General features: G+C 34.4%; 1 protein-coding gene across 1 annotated transcript in view; it reads left to right on the top strand.

The window, feature by feature from the left end:
* The window catches only part of ITGBL1 (integrin subunit beta like 1), a 177970-nt gene that overhangs the window by 61899 nt on the left and 98752 nt on the right, over positions 1-17319 (top strand). The window contains exons 3-5 of the mRNA XM_016123151.2: positions 6174-6320; positions 11567-11689; positions 15370-15510. Coding sequence (XP_015978637.2) covers positions 6174-6320; positions 11567-11689; positions 15370-15510 — 411 coding nt within the window. The remainder of the gene's footprint in view (positions 1-6173; positions 6321-11566; positions 11690-15369; positions 15511-17319) is intronic.

The raw sequence follows: 17319 nt of genomic DNA, 5'->3' as shown, positions 1-17319 counted from the left end.
AAACCCGTGCTGTCAGTCCACCAGTCCATAGCTTTTACTTGGCCCCACCTTTCCTAGAACACAAAGATCCTCTCAAGTCTGCTACGTTGCAACTAAACAGATACTGTTGGATGTAATGGAGAAAACATAGCTTTTCAGTTTATAAAATATGTGACTTGGAGTAAGATAATTATGCTTTAGTCCTCTTATTGGTAAAATTAAACAGACTAGCCTGTATAAATTACTTACCATGGTACCTGGGAGCCAGTTATTACTAGTTTCTCTTTTTTTTCTCTCTCTGTCTCACCTCCCCTACCCCCCCCCCCCCCCGCCCATTTTGCTTATCAAGGTCACAGGGCTGATCAGTGTCCAGGCAGGACAAGAGTGTAGACCTTTTAATTTTTAGGACAAAGGTCCCTTCTACACAAAATTTGTCCATTGTTCACATTGTAATCTTCTCAGGAATGGGAAGCAGATGTATCTAAGTTGTTTTTTGTTAGTGTGAGAAGAAAACAAGGGACCAGTGCCTCTGTCTTGAGAATGGTCATTTCTATCACAAACTGTGATAATTGTAATATTAGGTAAGAGATCCTTTCACAATCTTAGTTAGTTCTTTTGTTTCTTGAACAGAAAAAAAGACTGGGAATCTATAGTTACTCAGAAAAGAATAGAAAAAGATGAATGTGTTTATTAAGTGAGCATGCTTGAATCTACTGAAAAATAGGACACAATACAGGTCTTGGGAATTTACATATTTGACTAAAGCAGGCCAAACTGGGTGCTCGATTAAAATATCAATTTCAAGGTCATGATGAGGCTCTAGCAGTGGTATACCTAGATAATTAGACCCTCAGAGAGAATCATTTTTTTAACATATATCCTCTTCTATATGATAAAATTATTGTCGGTAATAATCAAAGAATGATAATTTCTAATCAGGATTCTTTTTGCTATTTTATTGAGATAATTGATATATTTCATGGTTTAAGTTTCAGGTGTTTAGTTCAGTGATTTAACTTACATATATTGTGAAAAGATTTCAACAATAAGTTGAGTTAGTATTTATCATTTCATATAGATACAAAAAAAGAAAAAAGTTGTTTTCTTTGTGATGAGAACTCTTAAGATTTACTTTCTTAACAGCTTTCAAATATACCATGTAGCAGTGTTAGCTATAACTAGTATGCTGTACATACATCCTTAGTACTTATTTATCCTGTAACTGGAAGTTGATAACTTTTGACACCCTTCATCCACGTTAACAACTCCAAACTCCTGCCTCTGGTAATCATGAATATGACCTCTTTATTTTTCTATTTTAATTTAATGTGCCTTTATTGATATTTTGATTTCTTTTTCTATGAGGTTTTCTTTCTTTTTTCTATTTTTTTTTTATATTCCACATACATCTGAGGTCATACAGCATTTGTTTTTCTCTGTCTCACTTATCTCACTTAGCATAATGTTCTCAAGGTCTATCCATGTTGCCCCAAATGGCAGAATTTCCATGTTTCCCATGGCTGAATAATATTCCATTATGTGAGTGCATATGTGTGTGTGTATTGCATCTTCTTTATCCATTCATCTTATGCCTATACCTACTCTGTTTATTTATCTAATTATCTATCTATCATCTATCTACCATCGATCTATCATCTATCTAACTACCTACCTACCTACTACCTATCTGTCTGTCTATCTATCTATCAATCATCTATCTATGATCTATCTGTCAACTATCTGTCATCTATCTATCTATCCATCCATCATCAACTTTTTAAGAATTCAAGAGAACTTGAAACCAAAGGTGTATAACTAATCAAGTAGGCACATTTGCATTGGCAGTTTATTTTTATCCAAATATCAGAAGACTTGGAAGAGAGAGATAAGGGCTGACCCCTTTAACTTTATTCATTCATTCATTCATTCATTCATGTGCTTGGCAAAGAAAAGTAAAATTATTTTTAACGGGTATTTGCAAATGGTTAATTAACTTTTAAAAGTTCTTCAATACTAGTAAAGTCTTTATTTCCACTTCGAAACACTTTGTTTATGTTTAAAAATAAAGAGCATCAACTTCTCCTCCACTGTGCACTAATGTAGTTTAACAAGTTCATCATCAGGAACTGGAATAGATTAGTGCCTTCGTATTATCGAGGTAAAAGGGATCATGAAAAAATGGTAGCACTGCTGCTATTGTACTGTGTATTTAAGGATTACAATATTTTATCCTGTCTTGTTGGAATGCCTTTCCTTTATCAGTGGAAATCAAGGCCTCAGCTTACCAGGGAGGCATTAAAGAAAGCCAGCCAGGCCTCCATATTCTCACCCAAAAAGGAGGCTGAACTACTGGATTTTACTTCCACCATAGCTTCTCCTTCCTTGCCAGTGACTGGCTACACCACTGACAGCCCTGGGAGCAGTAAGAATGGTCTTTTGCTTTTTCATTTTTATTTCTGTGGTGGGGAACTGTTTGACATTTCTTTGACATTCTTGTTTTGTGTGTTTGTTTTCTCTTGACTCCTTGGGAACTTACTTGGAAAGCAACAGATTTAATGTCAAGCATGTTGGATTGTTTATTTTAAGATCATATATTGTAGTTGTGGAAATTGAGTTACCTCTAGAATTAGAATGGTCTAGACAGCCAGGAATGGTGACTGCTTTACTGTTTGGACTTCAGGTAGCCCTGGGCAAGGACCATCCTCTTACCTTTGCAATTTGGGCCTTATTCCGGGCCTCATGATTTAGGGGTTCTACACTAACTCTCCTTGGCTATCTATTCCTACAGCCAGGGTGGGGTGGTCTAAGAGACCAAGGGGATATGGCCACCTGGAACCCTGGAGCTTATCATCTGGACTCCTCCAGATTGAGGTACCTTGTCCCAAAGGTCCCCAACTCTCTTCCAGAGTCTGCTGTGTCTTCCTCCTGGTCTATAGCCGTACATATGTCTTTAGGTTGGGCTGGTAGTTAAGGAGCAACTATCCTGGGAGGAGCAGTGGGGAGGGGGGACTGGCAGAGCTGTGGAACCAAATGTGGATCCAAGCCTCAAGCTGTAGCTCTTGGCCCCTGCCAGTGTAAGATAGAAATGAGGAGGAGGGGCCTTGTTGCCAGCCTTAGTCAGTTTGTTTTCATATCTCAGAGAAGACATTGCCCCCATCTTTTGCATGAATTTGAGTTATGAAAGAGAATAACCAAAATCTATTATTTGCAACTGTTGTGGGTTGAATTATTTCTCCCTCTCCTTTCCCCCCAAAGATATGTGAAATCCTAATACTTGGTACTTGTGAATGTGACATTTGGGAATAGGGTCTTTGAAGATGTAATTAAGATGAGGTCACACTGGAGTAGCACGGGCTCTAAATTCAATGACTGGTGCACTTATAAGAAGAGAAATGTGGAGACCCAGACACATAGAGAAAAAAGACACATGAAGACAGAAACAGAGATTCAAGTTAAGGTGTTATAAGCCAAGAAACACCAAAATTGTAAGAAAAGACCAGTAGCTAGGAGAGTGACATGGAAAAGTTTCTTCTTAAGATCTTCTGGAAGGAACCAATCTGCTGACACCTTGATTTTGTGTTTCTAGGCTCCAGGACTATGAGAGAGTAAATTTTTGTTGTTTTAAGTCATTCAGTTTATGGTCTTTGAATGGCAGCCCCAGGAAGCTAATACACAATGGATAAATTACTTTGAAAAATGGGATGCTTTTCAAAGCCGTGTTATTGACATTGTAATGGAGATTACCTCGCCTCAATAATATAGCAGACTAGTTCCCTGAGGTATGCTAAAGCTCTTACTAGCTCTGGATAAAGAGTAAAAATAGTCTGAAGACAGTTTTATTTCTAAAAAAAAATTATATATTCCCAAATAAGGTTGTACAAGCTATTACTTAATAATTCTTGACAGTAAAATAAAAGTCAATTTGCTTTCTTCTATGGCAGAAAGTAAATCAAGGAGGCCTTTACTAGGCATAAAGCTTAGAAACAATATAAAAGCAGATGATCCAGTTCTACATTGGCTATTATATTTGCCTCTGATCAGATGCTAAAGGAAAAGCTGAAGACACATTACTTGACACAGTATCCATCTAAATATGTGCTAGGATGTTAATACATGTTGTGAGGAAACAAACGAACAAACAAACAAAAACTGTTTATTCTGAGCCCAATAAAGTTAAATAGCTTTTTTATGACAGAACACCTGAGGGGCTACGTTGTGCTAATAGATATCATGACACATCAAAAAAAGAATATAGTTTATTATACCATAGCATCTTTTATGGTAGGAGTTTCTGAACCTGGGTTTCCATGGACTAAAATTAGGGTATTGTTTCTACTGATGTTTCATTGGGTCAATTTGGGATGGATTAATCCCTATCATTTGTACATTTCCCTTATTTTCCCCTATTTTTAAGATCTCCTTTAAAAATCTATAACCGTTCACCCATACACCATTACCCATCTCTGTTATGTATACCTTAATTTATAGTCTAAGATGTCTCATCCAATATAAAACAAGCATTGAATATTCTTTTATTACAGATTCAGCAAGTCATTACCATCATATTCCTTTATCTTCTAAATAATTGCCATTATCTTTGCTGCTGATATGCTGCCTTTTAATGACGTTGAATCATAAAAAATAGCTGATATTCAGCTTATATAAGTGACAATTGCATGTGGTTAACCTAATGCACTAATAGTATCGAAGAGTCATTATAGTTACCAAGACACTTCATTTACCAAAGAGGTTTAGCCACTTCAAGAATTTGGCATAATATGTTTATATATAGACTGGATGGTTGTCAGGAGAGATCACTTATACTTGTAAATGATACCGAGTTGGCTTAGATTAACATTATCATGTAGGGCCAGACAAGAATGCAAAATGATACAATCAATTTGATGAAGTAATGCACACTGGATGAAGTGAATTGCAATTAGGGCACATGCAAGATTTTTCTTGTGAAATAGAATAATTAATTTTAAAAATGTAATGGAATGGAAACATTTACGTGGACTTGGGCACATGCAGAGGGATTTTAAAGTCACAGCCAATCACAGATATAGGCTCTGCTGAACATGCTCAAATGGGACAACTCTGAGCCATTCATTCTGACAGACCATCTGGACCTCATCATGTGGATTTTGGCTGCCACATTGAATGACTGTTGGAAACACATCAATGATTCCATTCCACTGTGGCCTATGAATTTCAGACATGAAGGCATAGTATTATTATCTTGAGTGACATAAGAATATTCTCCATTCAAACTTTCCTCATCTTTCAAGGGCAATTAAAGGTCAAGGAAGTCCAGAAAGTCTTTTCCTTATTTTTATAGGTCATAGACTATATCGCTCTACTTAATATAAGGTCTGACATACAATTCTCTTTATATATCAGCCTCAATTTGAAGTCATAAATTCTTTGAGGACAAAGGCCAAGGATTGTACATGTTTTGCACTTCAATCAGACTAATATGTAGTAGATAAAAACATTAGTAGGCTTCATCAAGCAGGAGTTAATAAAGTTAATGATCACAATAATAAGAACAGCAAAATGTTGATTGTGAGCATGAAAGACTGAGAAATTGCTGTGAAAGTAAATGAATATACGGCTTATCCTTTTGATTCTTGAACTAGATTTCTTCATTGAGAAATAAGATATGTATTTTTCATGTCGACCTTACCCATGGTGGTATTTAATAGGTCCGTAAAATTTTATTACATGTTAAATTCAAATAAACATAAGGCCAAAGTTTAGTTTAGTGGTTTCATGTAAGGTTCTTACTCAGAGTCTCTGGTGTTATAAAATGTACGTAAATGGAAATAATTTTTACTGGATTTTTGTCTCTCAAATGTGGAAGTGCTAAGTGATGTTTTTTTTTTTTTCTATGCTAAATTTTCTGGTGTGGTTTATTGGACTTCTGGTTGATTATCTATCATAATGTCTCTATACATTAATTAACATTTTTAGCATAATTTATCAAAGTTTATTATTGAAATAAAATTTACATACTTTATTGTACTGTATATAATAGTTACCCCACAGTCACTATTTTATGTGTGTGTGTGTGTGTTTAAATTTATTATAGCTGAAGTCTTGAAATAATGTTACCCTTAAAACTTTTAGGTACAGTAATGGTTTCCTTTGGAAAACAATTTGAGTCTAACTGGATTTTGTTAAATCTTCAGGCCATGGTAAGTGTGACTGTGGAAAGTGTAAATGTGACAAAGGATGGTCTGGGGACGCTTGCCAGTACCCAACTAACTGTGACCTGACAAAGAAAAAAAGTAACCAAATGTGCAAAAATTCTCAAGATATCATCTGCTCTAATGCAGGTAAGAATTCCATCTTATGAAAATTATTACGTGAAATAATCAAATTTTGGTTTTTAATGGAACTATGTAGGTGTTGAGAAATATTGAACCTCTGAATGAGACTGCTTTTGAGTATATTTTTTAAGAGATGAAATTCAGATAAATCAATAGAAAAAAATGTCATCTTGCTGAGACTGGCAAGTTTGATATTCTCCAGCTGTTCCAAATGCTTCCTTCAAATAGGATATTCACTGGAAACAACACTTCGATAACATTTTATGTAAATTGTGAGCCATGATTTTGAGTGCTGAATTAAATCTTTTAAAAAGGATTTATATAAACTGACTTAATTATTTTCTGTTACAGATCAAGGGTGCTCTGAATTTATACTTTAGCATCAAATGGAACCAAACCTTTTTAATTTGATAGAAGTTTCAGATGCGCTGGATATGAAACTCATTGAAGAAAATAGTGACAGCAAGATTTTTTGTTTGACCAAAATATTTTTATATCTCACAGAAATCATTTAAAAACATTTCTTAGAAATTTACAGAGAAACTATTAAAATTAATTGCCAAAACCGTAATTTTTTTTAAAAAAAACTTCAATTTCAGTTTCGATTTCTTTCTTTCCTTTTTTTTTTTTTTTTTTTTTTTTTTTTTTTTTTTTTTTTTTTTTTTTTACCAGCGTTACTATAATTAAATACTCTTAACATTTGGGCATGTGGAGCCTCAAAGTCGGCTTTTCTCGGTCCTGGTCGAATTTAAGAATGCTCCTGTCCTGAACTAGAGGCTCTGATTTAATTGTCTTGGGCTATGGTCTGGGCTATAGTGGGTTTTTAAAACTCTCTTTATAATCTTATGTAGATATGGGGGTGTGAGACATTGATCTTCTTGCTAAAGGTGAGGATTTCATTCTGCAGCTCACTTTGTTATAGAGTCCTGCAATCCCCAGGGTTAAGACCTTACCACAGTCTTCAATTGTGACCTTTTGCTCTGTCTAGATTAAGGGTAAATTTGATTTGCTAGTAGGAATCAAGGCCATACACAATGCAAGGTGTGAAAGGCTAATCGGGGACCCTGGCAAGTGGTCTTAACAGTCAGATCACTTTCTATGTTTCTTGATATTCTCCTTGCTTCTCTCCTGCACTTCAGTAGGATTTCTCTACTTCCAGTTCATAACATTCGCACCTCCAAACACACACAGACATACACACACACAGAGCCTCTTTTGTTTTGAAAATGTCATGCTTTACAAATTTCTTTTAATAGTAAGATTCGAATTCTGTTTTGTTTCTGTGTCGTTTATTTTTGGATTTATTTATTTATTGGTTTTGTTTTTAAATTAAATACTGGTTATTTTTTTTCTTTTTAATAATGCATCCTGTTTCTCCTCATACTTATTATAGGTAACCATTTTTACTAGTTTCTGCTTTATTGGTGTAAGTTCTTATTTTTGGGAAAGATAAATAAATATATATGTATGTGTTATCATTTTCAGTTTTTCATTTTATCCTATGTGACAGGTAGCCTGCTATAAGTGCTCTTTTGTACTCTGCCTATTCTACTCAAAATTATTTCCTGGAATTTATTCTATATAAATTTAAAGAAAACTTCTCATTCTTTTTTCAAATGCATAGGGCTCAATTCTATGCAAGCAACATAATTTTTTCAATCGATCTCTTATGCTCGGGCATTCAAGCAATTTCCAGTATTTTGAAATTACAAATATTAATGCACAAATGAACTGGGTCATATGTATTTTCATGTTTTTGGAGGTATATCTTCAGGGTAAATTGCTAGAAGTGAGATTGCTGAGCCCAAAGGTAAATTTATGCTCAGTATTATATTTAATATTTTCTTTATCTCTTACGCTCAATATCTAAGCCTTTCAAATTTACTTTGACAATCTCATTCTCACCTATCTTTCATTTAATGTCTATTTCTAACAGCCTAGACCAGAAGCATTCCCCCAAATTGCATTAGTTCATGAGTTCTACTTAATAATCTTTCTACTTCATATTACTGTGTGGTTTGCTGGAAGCAGCTTGGAGAAAAGGGAAAGAGAAGGTAAATAGAGTGGGACATAAGATTAAAGGGGAGGCTGAGTTGGAGCTGGGGAAGAAAGAAGTTCTAGAAGCTCACTTTCTAGGGACCCAGAAGGTCAAGGCAAAGTCTTCAGAGTGATGTGACCCTTGACACCATTGCACAGGAGTATAGGCTGATGTTCAAGGCATGGGAAACGTCCTAGAGAGAGAGACAGCTATATTAGTAAAAATGAAAAGTCAGAGCTAAAATAACCTAGCATAATGTAGAAGACCAATCTTAGAGAATAAGTTAACTGGCAATCAAGAAAGAGAAACAGTATGACATAGCATGAACACTGAGTCTGGCACTTTTGCCTGGGCTTCCATATGCCATATCTTGGAGCCTTGGTTGTGAATTCCAGTTGGTGGGGTGATAGAGGAAGTCCCTGAGCTGTTGTAAACTTCCCACATCATCCAGGAAAGGTTTGGATGTGTGGATGGGAGTGAGTCTGCCTGTGGGAGACATCAGTGAGAAGTAGAATTCAGAGGCAGAGACTATTCCTTCCCATCTTTCCTGAAAATAACTACCACACGCACAGTCCTATGTTACATGTTACTCTCAAAACATGACGGCTTTGCATATTTTGATAGATAATTTCTAAAATCCTTAACCAATATTCTTGATCCTCTATCTGCCTTTGACCTACCCTTTTCTCCAAACTCAAGCCAGATGCTTCACTGTTTTTTAATTTTCCATCCTTAGTTGTTAGCTCAGGCTCTTTCCTCAACATTTCAAGTCTCTTCTTTGTCTCCACTTATTGAAATTTTGATCATGTGTCAAGTGCTAACCCCAGAATTTATTCCTTTACTGTGCCTTTCCTCCTTCACTGAGCTAGATTAAAATTTAGGGTTATACTTTCTATGAAGCATTTGTCATAAATCTAGTGCAAATGCCTTTGCAGCATCTGGTTATATATATAGGTATTTATATAGGTATTTATATCTGTATATATATATATGCACAATTATCAATCATCTAGTCTCTTTCTTCCTGACCTACGATATACTTAGTTTTAATTCTATTAATCTTATTATCTCCTATAGCACCTACCACTTTGCCAATAATATAACAGCCAACCAGAAGATTTAACGAATGCATATGTGGATGGTTAAAAGATATCAATAAATGGGAAAATAAAAAAGAAAGGTGATAATTAGAGAAAAAGCAGATGAGGCAATACCATGAATCATAGCATTAGATTTGAAATGAACTTTTATAGTTTAAAATAGTTTTCAGAAAAATACACAAGAAAGTGAAGTTTAATAAAAGTAAAATTCACACGAGTATTCTTGGGGAAGAAAAATAACAAGCTCAAATTCTGTAAAATCACTATTTATATGTGACTGTGAGAGAAAAAAAATTCTTACAGTTAGTAGCAAATTGCAAGTGACTAAAGTAATAGAATCATTCAGAGGGTTTGAAAACAGGATATATTATGGAGTCCATAAATATAAAGTGAGTCTGGAGAAAATATTTAAGAATATGACTAATATACTAGGTACCTTAATAGTACCTAGTATTTTAGTCCTAAATCCATGCTCTTTCCAGTATACCACAAGAGCCTCTCCAATATCCAGTAGTTCAAGTCAAATATCAGTATTATTTTTGGTCACTCCCCATCCTTCACCAAGTCATATCCAATTGGTCATCAAGTTCTGTTTATTCTTTCTCCTGAAAATATCCCCAAGTGCACTTGCTTCTTTCTAAACTTATTGCCATCACCCTGGTCAGCCTTTATCTTCTGTCCTGCAGACAAATATAATTCATTTCCTCATATCCACTTGCTCCTCATTTCAGTTCATCCTCTGAATAATCTGGTAAAAAACCATAACCGATCACATGACTCCCTTGCTGAAAATATTTCTATGGCTCCTCATTATTCTTGGATTACAGTTGGAAATCTTTAGCATGGCTGTAAGACCTCCATAAACCGCACCTTCAGTTGCCTTATTTTTTTTTATGGCACTTTCCACATTATCGTCTATACTCCAGCCGTGTTTGATTCTTCGCTCTTATTTCCTCTTTCACCACAAAGCCTTTGCTGTTGTCTCTTCCTGGAAGCAGACCGCAGACCTCTTCACCAATTCTCATTTCTCTTGCCTTTTTTTTTTTTTTTTTTTTTTTTGCTTGGTTTTCAGTTCTCAGCTTAAGTAAGAGCTACTTCTCCAGACACCTTATCTTTAACCTCTAGGTCTTAGTAAAATCCCCTTGCTATGTGCTTTTGCAATACTTTGCACTTCTCCATTTATTTTATCACATTTATTTCTACTCATATAAAACTCTGAGAGGAGAATTTGGCTGAGTTGATCTCCTATTACTTTTCTAAGTCTAGGGTTGTGTCTGGTGAGTGGTAAAGTTCAATTAATTTGTGTTGATTGCTGTGACGATCAATTAAAAATTGAAAAGTATTATAAAGCATGGTCTAAGAATGGACATTCTACCTCTCAATATAATTAGACTGATGTTTTACTGTCAGTAAAATCAATCTTGGGTGCTATAGTTAAATCCTCAAACTTGGCTGAGTATGTGGTATATGATAGACCAGATGATTTCAATGTGTCTGTTAACAACCTGAGCTGCCCTGAAGTTTTGATGAGGTCCTAGGTCGTTATGCCTAAGAAAAACCCATTCTAGTCCTTTGTCATTAAAATATGTGTATCAGTTTAACACTGTGGATGTGAAATTATTAGGTGCATCTAAATTTTTCATTTATGCATTTGATAATGCATTTCACAGATAATTATTATATAAATAACATGCTCAAATATTGTGCAAAGCATTGAATAAATACTGGTGAGGAAGATAAGCAAGGTTACTTCCCTCATAAAGCTTAAAATTTTCTGCTTTAGTTCACTTCACACCCAGGTGTAATCAGAAGATTTTCATTCGTGCATTGATTGGAAGGACATGTATAAGGCAGCCTCGCACTTGGAAGGTCAAATTTACATTCATGAAACTATTAGAGGTCAATCATAATAGCTGTGCTATAAAATATAATTACCGTGCTACAATAATCTCAAAAAAGAATGTCTTGTTATCTATCTTATCATATCCACAAAAATACATAGCTGGAATATTAAATTGATTTGAATTTTCCATCTCTTTGAAAGAGGTTAAAATTCACTGATTATAATTTATATGCATTTGACAAATTATTTTTGCTTTATTTTAATGGTTTAGGTACATGTCACTGTGGCAGGTGTAAGTGTGATAATTCAGATGGAAATGGACTCGTTTATGGTAAATTTTGTGAGTGTGATGATAGAGAATGCATAGATGATGAAACGGAAGAAATATGTGGAGGTATGTATGTTAACTTTGCAGAAATTAATAAAGTACTGAATTTTTCACCTGTTTCATTGTACTTTTATCTCTATACATTTCTGCACTAAATTCACTAATTTAGTCTGAACCTATGTTTATTTTGAAAACACTTCACATGTGGAGAATTAGAGTAAAGCATTCAGAGTAACTTGTACTTTTTAAATGCAGAATCAGATTGTTGCCGTAGGAGAGCCAGATCATATGGCCAATAAGCCAACTGAATAGTTCTGAAGTGGTCCTAGTTAGATTCCCATCTTCTTTGCTCACCTTAGCTGCTTTTACTGTTTCTTTTCTCCCAATCTTTCAATCACATGTTTCAATTTCATTCTCTTTTCCTTTCTAAACCATAAGCCTTTAAATAGACTCATGTCCTATTGGGGACACAAAGGTCAATAGGATCATTAGCTTAGAATTTATCCAACCTTCCTCCTCCCTCCCCCCAATGTGCACACATTTCTATATTATCTTTATGATCTTTTCTATGTGTACCATTACTCAAATCACTTTTCCATTATACTAGTGATTGCATGCTTGCTAGTGCCAAGCACTGCAATAAGTACTTCACATTCATTAGGTAACTTAGCTGGGATCATGCCAGTAATTATAGTAAAATTTAGATGCCTGTCTGCCCGACACCGAAGACTGTGCTCTTGATTCCTCACCACAGAAAATTGCAATCGTGCCCTTGCGTTGGAGCTCCATGAGAAGAGCACCTTCTAACCTATCGGCAAGTATTGTTCCCAGAGTTTCAATTTGGAACTGGAACTGGCACAGGAGAGGAAAATAGAGAGCAGTGAGAAGAGTTTTAGTTAAATGTTTTAGTCTGGCTTCATCAATATTGATAAGCAGTTATTTATTTCATCTATCTTTGACAAGATTCCAGAGCATGGAATTCTATCCTTCGTGCAGAATGAGGGATTTCAGAAGAGTATCTTTCCCTAGAAGGATGGGGGCAAATGGGGCCAGAAGGAACTAAACCATAGAGAAAGTGTCAATAGTATATGACAAGCTGTCTTTTTGTTTACAAAAACAAATCGTAACTTCAATTCCTATGGTCATCCAGATACTCTTATTTTAGGTCTACTTGATTTTTTCTTTCTGGTTTCCTTGCTGTACAACCCACGAGGATAAAACAAACAAACACAAAAACAGTCATTTTTCAAGCCAATGACCTAAGCTAGATGCTGCTCAAACAAGTCTGCAAAAGGACTCAGTCCAAAATAATTAGAACAATTAGATAAATCCATCCACAAATATTATGTGTTTGTCCTCCTGATATTTCATTTCCAATTATTACAGATCAAAAAAGAGGAAGAGAACATGCTTGGGGCCAGTGTGTTCTGTTGCAGACTACCAAAGCAAAGTCTATTCACGTGTGTAAATATAAACATTTCACTTGAAACAACACAACAGGAAATGTTTAACTCTCAACCTTTCCACTTATTATTTCCATTCGTTTGAGGCTTAAGCAATTTCATGGTGCAGAGTCTCTGACCACAGACACCAGCACTCTGGTAAACATCCTCCAGGGGTGACATTGACTGGGATTGTAGATCTTTCCACCTGTCATTCACATGAAATCAATCTGTTGAGAGGTGCTTCTACAGCCCACCAGTGAAGCAATTCAAAATGAGATTTCTTGCTCCATCAGTTTGCACAAAACAAAGACTGATGTTTATTGTCTGGAATGTGTGTTTTCTTGAAGCTTATATTTTATCTCAATTATTCAGATATGTCTTGTTATAATATTTTAATTTAAGTTATAAGGATATCTGCTTAATTTTCCATACCTGCAGACAGGTGGAATTTTACATGATTTTTTTTTTCACCTCTACTTAGTGATTTTTCAGTAAAACCCTAATCGAACACTGAACTTTATAAATAGACAAAGAATTTGGGTGTGAAGGATCCAAATTTATAATACTTTGTTAATGTCATGCTAATCCTTACGTATATAGCACCTTACATAAATTTCCTGAAATTACAGAGGAAATAAATTCTGGTTTAAGAAGTTAATCAAGTCTTAAAAAAAACTGACTCCTTGGAAAGCTCTGAGTACACAATTGTCTTGCTTTTTTCATTGTAATCTTCAAATTTCTGAGGCTTGTGATAAAGCACTGAGATGTGATATATTGTATGTGCATACATGTAGAGATATTTTAAGTTCATAAATAAAGTGTATAATATGTATATATGTTATAATTATAACATATAATTATAAATATAAGCATATAGCTTTGTAGCCTTTATATGTGTTTAAGTGAACCAATTAAAATTAAATTTATTGTAGAAATGATCATTGTCTCTCAGGTTAGGAAGAGGATTTTATGGATTTCCCAGTTATAGCTCATTTAGGCAGAAAACATGGCATCAAGTGTGTGGGTTCCTATCCCTCTACATCTCATTATAGCAGCTTTTCTCTCTCTCTTTGTCTCTCTGATGGATGTCTGCTTGAAGGAAATCTCATCTGATGGACAACAGTAACATCAGAGACCAGTGTTCTATTGCATTTTCCTCTTCTTATGTGAGTCTCACAGGCCCTATTGATGCTCTTGCCATTGGTCAGAACTACCATAGTGTTCAGAAAGAAAAATAGCTTCACAATCAGTTTCTCATGGACCCTCTGGGATTTTGGCTATAGAAGATAGAGAGAAGTACAAAGACTTTAGCCGAGACTCTGGTAAAACATAAATTCCTATAAAACAGAAAGAATAGGCTAAAAACCAAAATCCAGTGCGACCAGGATTTTCATCTTGTTTAGAAGAATAAGAATACATTCACATTTGGGTGGGATAACTACAAAAAAGGAGAACATAAGAAGTGATTTTTAGGTAAATATAATTGCTATCTTTCAGGAATTTGTAGAATTGATGCATATATGTAAGTATGGATAAAGAGTGATGATGTAAAATTCATTACAGATTGCTTGTACATAAGTACAAATTAGTAGGGTAACAGTTTATAGAGAGGTTGGAAATGAATGGGTGTCATGGTTTCCAGACACAAAATGATGAGATGCCCTTACCAATCATTTACATTCTCTTGACAAATAGGATGGGAATTTGACCTTGTGGGTCCATGATATTTTATTGGTCTAAATGAGTACTCAACATTGATTTAGCTGAAAACCTCTTTTCCACATGGTGGAACACAACAGCTTGTGGGACACAGTTGAATGAAAAGATGAAACATTTTCTCTGGTTCAAGAAATGGTTCACTCATTAATAATGTGCATCTAAGTAAATACGCACCATTGGTTTCTCAACAGTTGATTTCAAATGAAATATTTTAATGACTAATTCAAGAAGTACCCTTAGAGTAAATACTTAAATACATTTGAGCTTGATGCATACATTTGACATTGGAAAGTAATAGCCTTTCAGTCTTTCATATTGTTTTTTAAAAATTCTTTCATTTTAATTAGCTACCTGGCTAGGACAAGTTAGAGGTCATTTTGACTTACTCTGTGTATAATTATGTAAGTAAAGGCACAACCATAATATTTTGGGGGCAACCTACATAATTTTATTATTTTAAGCAATGACTATGGAGCAAGTATATTATTTCAAAAGGCAAAAATGATTACAAAGGGATAGAAAGTTAATTCTGCTTTTGAAGTTGCTTTTTTCCTCACTGTATAAAATTCATTTTGGATAAAGGCCATGGAAAGTGTTACTGTGGAAACTGTTACTGCGAGGCTGGTTGGCATGGAGATAAATGCGAATTCCAGTGTGATATCACCCCCTGGGAGAGCAAGCGAAGATGCACATCTCCAGATGGCAAAATCTGCAGTAACAGAGGTGTGTCATTCATACACATTACTACGTAATTGGGAGGAAAACAAAGCTCTTAATTGTTAACACTCCTTTTTTTCTGTATTTCCTTCAGTGTGGGAGGAAGTCATCTTTTATAGTCTCTGACTTTGATGTAAATCAACATTTACCATACCACCAATCTTTCTTTCTTGTTTTTTATTGAGTAGAAAACAGAAAAATAAGAAAGTTGCTGTCATTCTTTAAGCTTCCCTGAACAAATAGTTAACATACAAACTGTAATTTCTTTGGTGACCATACAGAAATAGCATAGTACAGCTAAAAGGCAACTCTTATAGATACTGCTGTTAAATGTTTCTCGACTAACAGAATCATCTACAGCATGAGCATCTAATTATCTAGGGAGCATTCAAAAAAATTCTCTTGTCTTAATTATAAGTAATTTGAAGGCTTGGTTGAAATACAGAATTGATGTAGAATTATTTCACTTTCATATACGATAATAAAAATGTGATATTGAACACAACAGATATAAAAACTATGTATCAAATAGCCATATGAAATTTGGACTAACCTTAGACATGAATTAAAATGTATTACTGTTGCTCAAATATAATTTAAATGAGTTAACTAACTTGATATCAAATCAGACGGTTTTAAATACTTTTTAAAAATACTTGAATATTCTTGTTTTTGTCTCTCTGTCAGCTTATACTGGTAGATACAAAAGAAAGCCAGGCTATACTGTTCTTTGCCTACCTGACAATGCAAATAAATGGCCATATTTCCTTTAATAAAATTATAAAAATCTAGAAAGCTAGAAAACTACTTTTTTATTTCTATAAATGAATGATGCATTTTAATACATAGTGCTGATGTGTAAAGTCCTATTAGAAACCAATTTTATTCTTTTAAAAACTGACACAGAAAAATGAAATATGTCACATTTCTGTACACAGAGAAAAAAAGAAAAAGGCCTGAAATTGAAACAAAAATCATTAAAAAAAAATTCTCTTTTTAGTTTATAGAAAATAGATCTGACTATAAATCACACTAATTCAAGTTATGTTTGTCTTTAATATATAAGGACATGTGTCTGCTTCTGTGCTTTTACTCAGTAGGATCAGTAGTCACCATTATGATGTCTGGTACGTGAAGGCAAGCCAGGGACGGTCACTGAAATGAGTCCTTTTTTCTCAGAAGGTACCATTTATATCTACCCTGGAACTTGTTCCTCATCATTGCTTCCTAGGTAGGAGAGAGACACTAATTATGCACATACCTGCCTCGTCTTCAGTTTTAGCTCATCTTCAGGGGCTAAAATACCAATGTTGTGGGTACAGCTCATCAGTGATAGAATAGATGTTCTTTATTGCCCGCTTTGATTTATGCACAGTTTCCAGTTGGACCTACTTTAACATATGCCCATCCCTCCATATCATTTATACTATTATAAAAGCCATGAATATTTATCTTTAAAAATTCACATAATAAAATGGAAAATGATTCATAATCTTAACATACAGATATAAATTCCTTTTAAATTTTAGTACATGACCTTTCAACATTTTTATTATTTATTTTTAAAAATGTATCTCCTGTGTGCTCCTTGGCATATATTTTCTTTTTATTTCATACAAAAATTGAAAAATACCCTACATACTAATTTATAATTTGCTTCTTTTTTATTTAATCATATATTTTAGATACCTTTCCATGCACACAGAGCAAAAACCTAATTTTTGATTTTGATGGTTGCTTAAACTACACATTGCATTAACTCTCCATTGACTGATATTTATGTCATAGATGTTGTTTAATAACATAAATGTCACC

Source organism: Rousettus aegyptiacus, unplaced genomic scaffold (assembly GCF_014176215.1).
Source record: "Rousettus aegyptiacus isolate mRouAeg1 unplaced genomic scaffold, mRouAeg1.p scaffold_m13_p_11, whole genome shotgun sequence".
Classification (NCBI taxonomy): Eukaryota; Metazoa; Chordata; class Mammalia; order Chiroptera; family Pteropodidae; genus Rousettus; species Rousettus aegyptiacus.
This window is presented reverse-complemented; position numbering and strand designations above follow the sequence as displayed.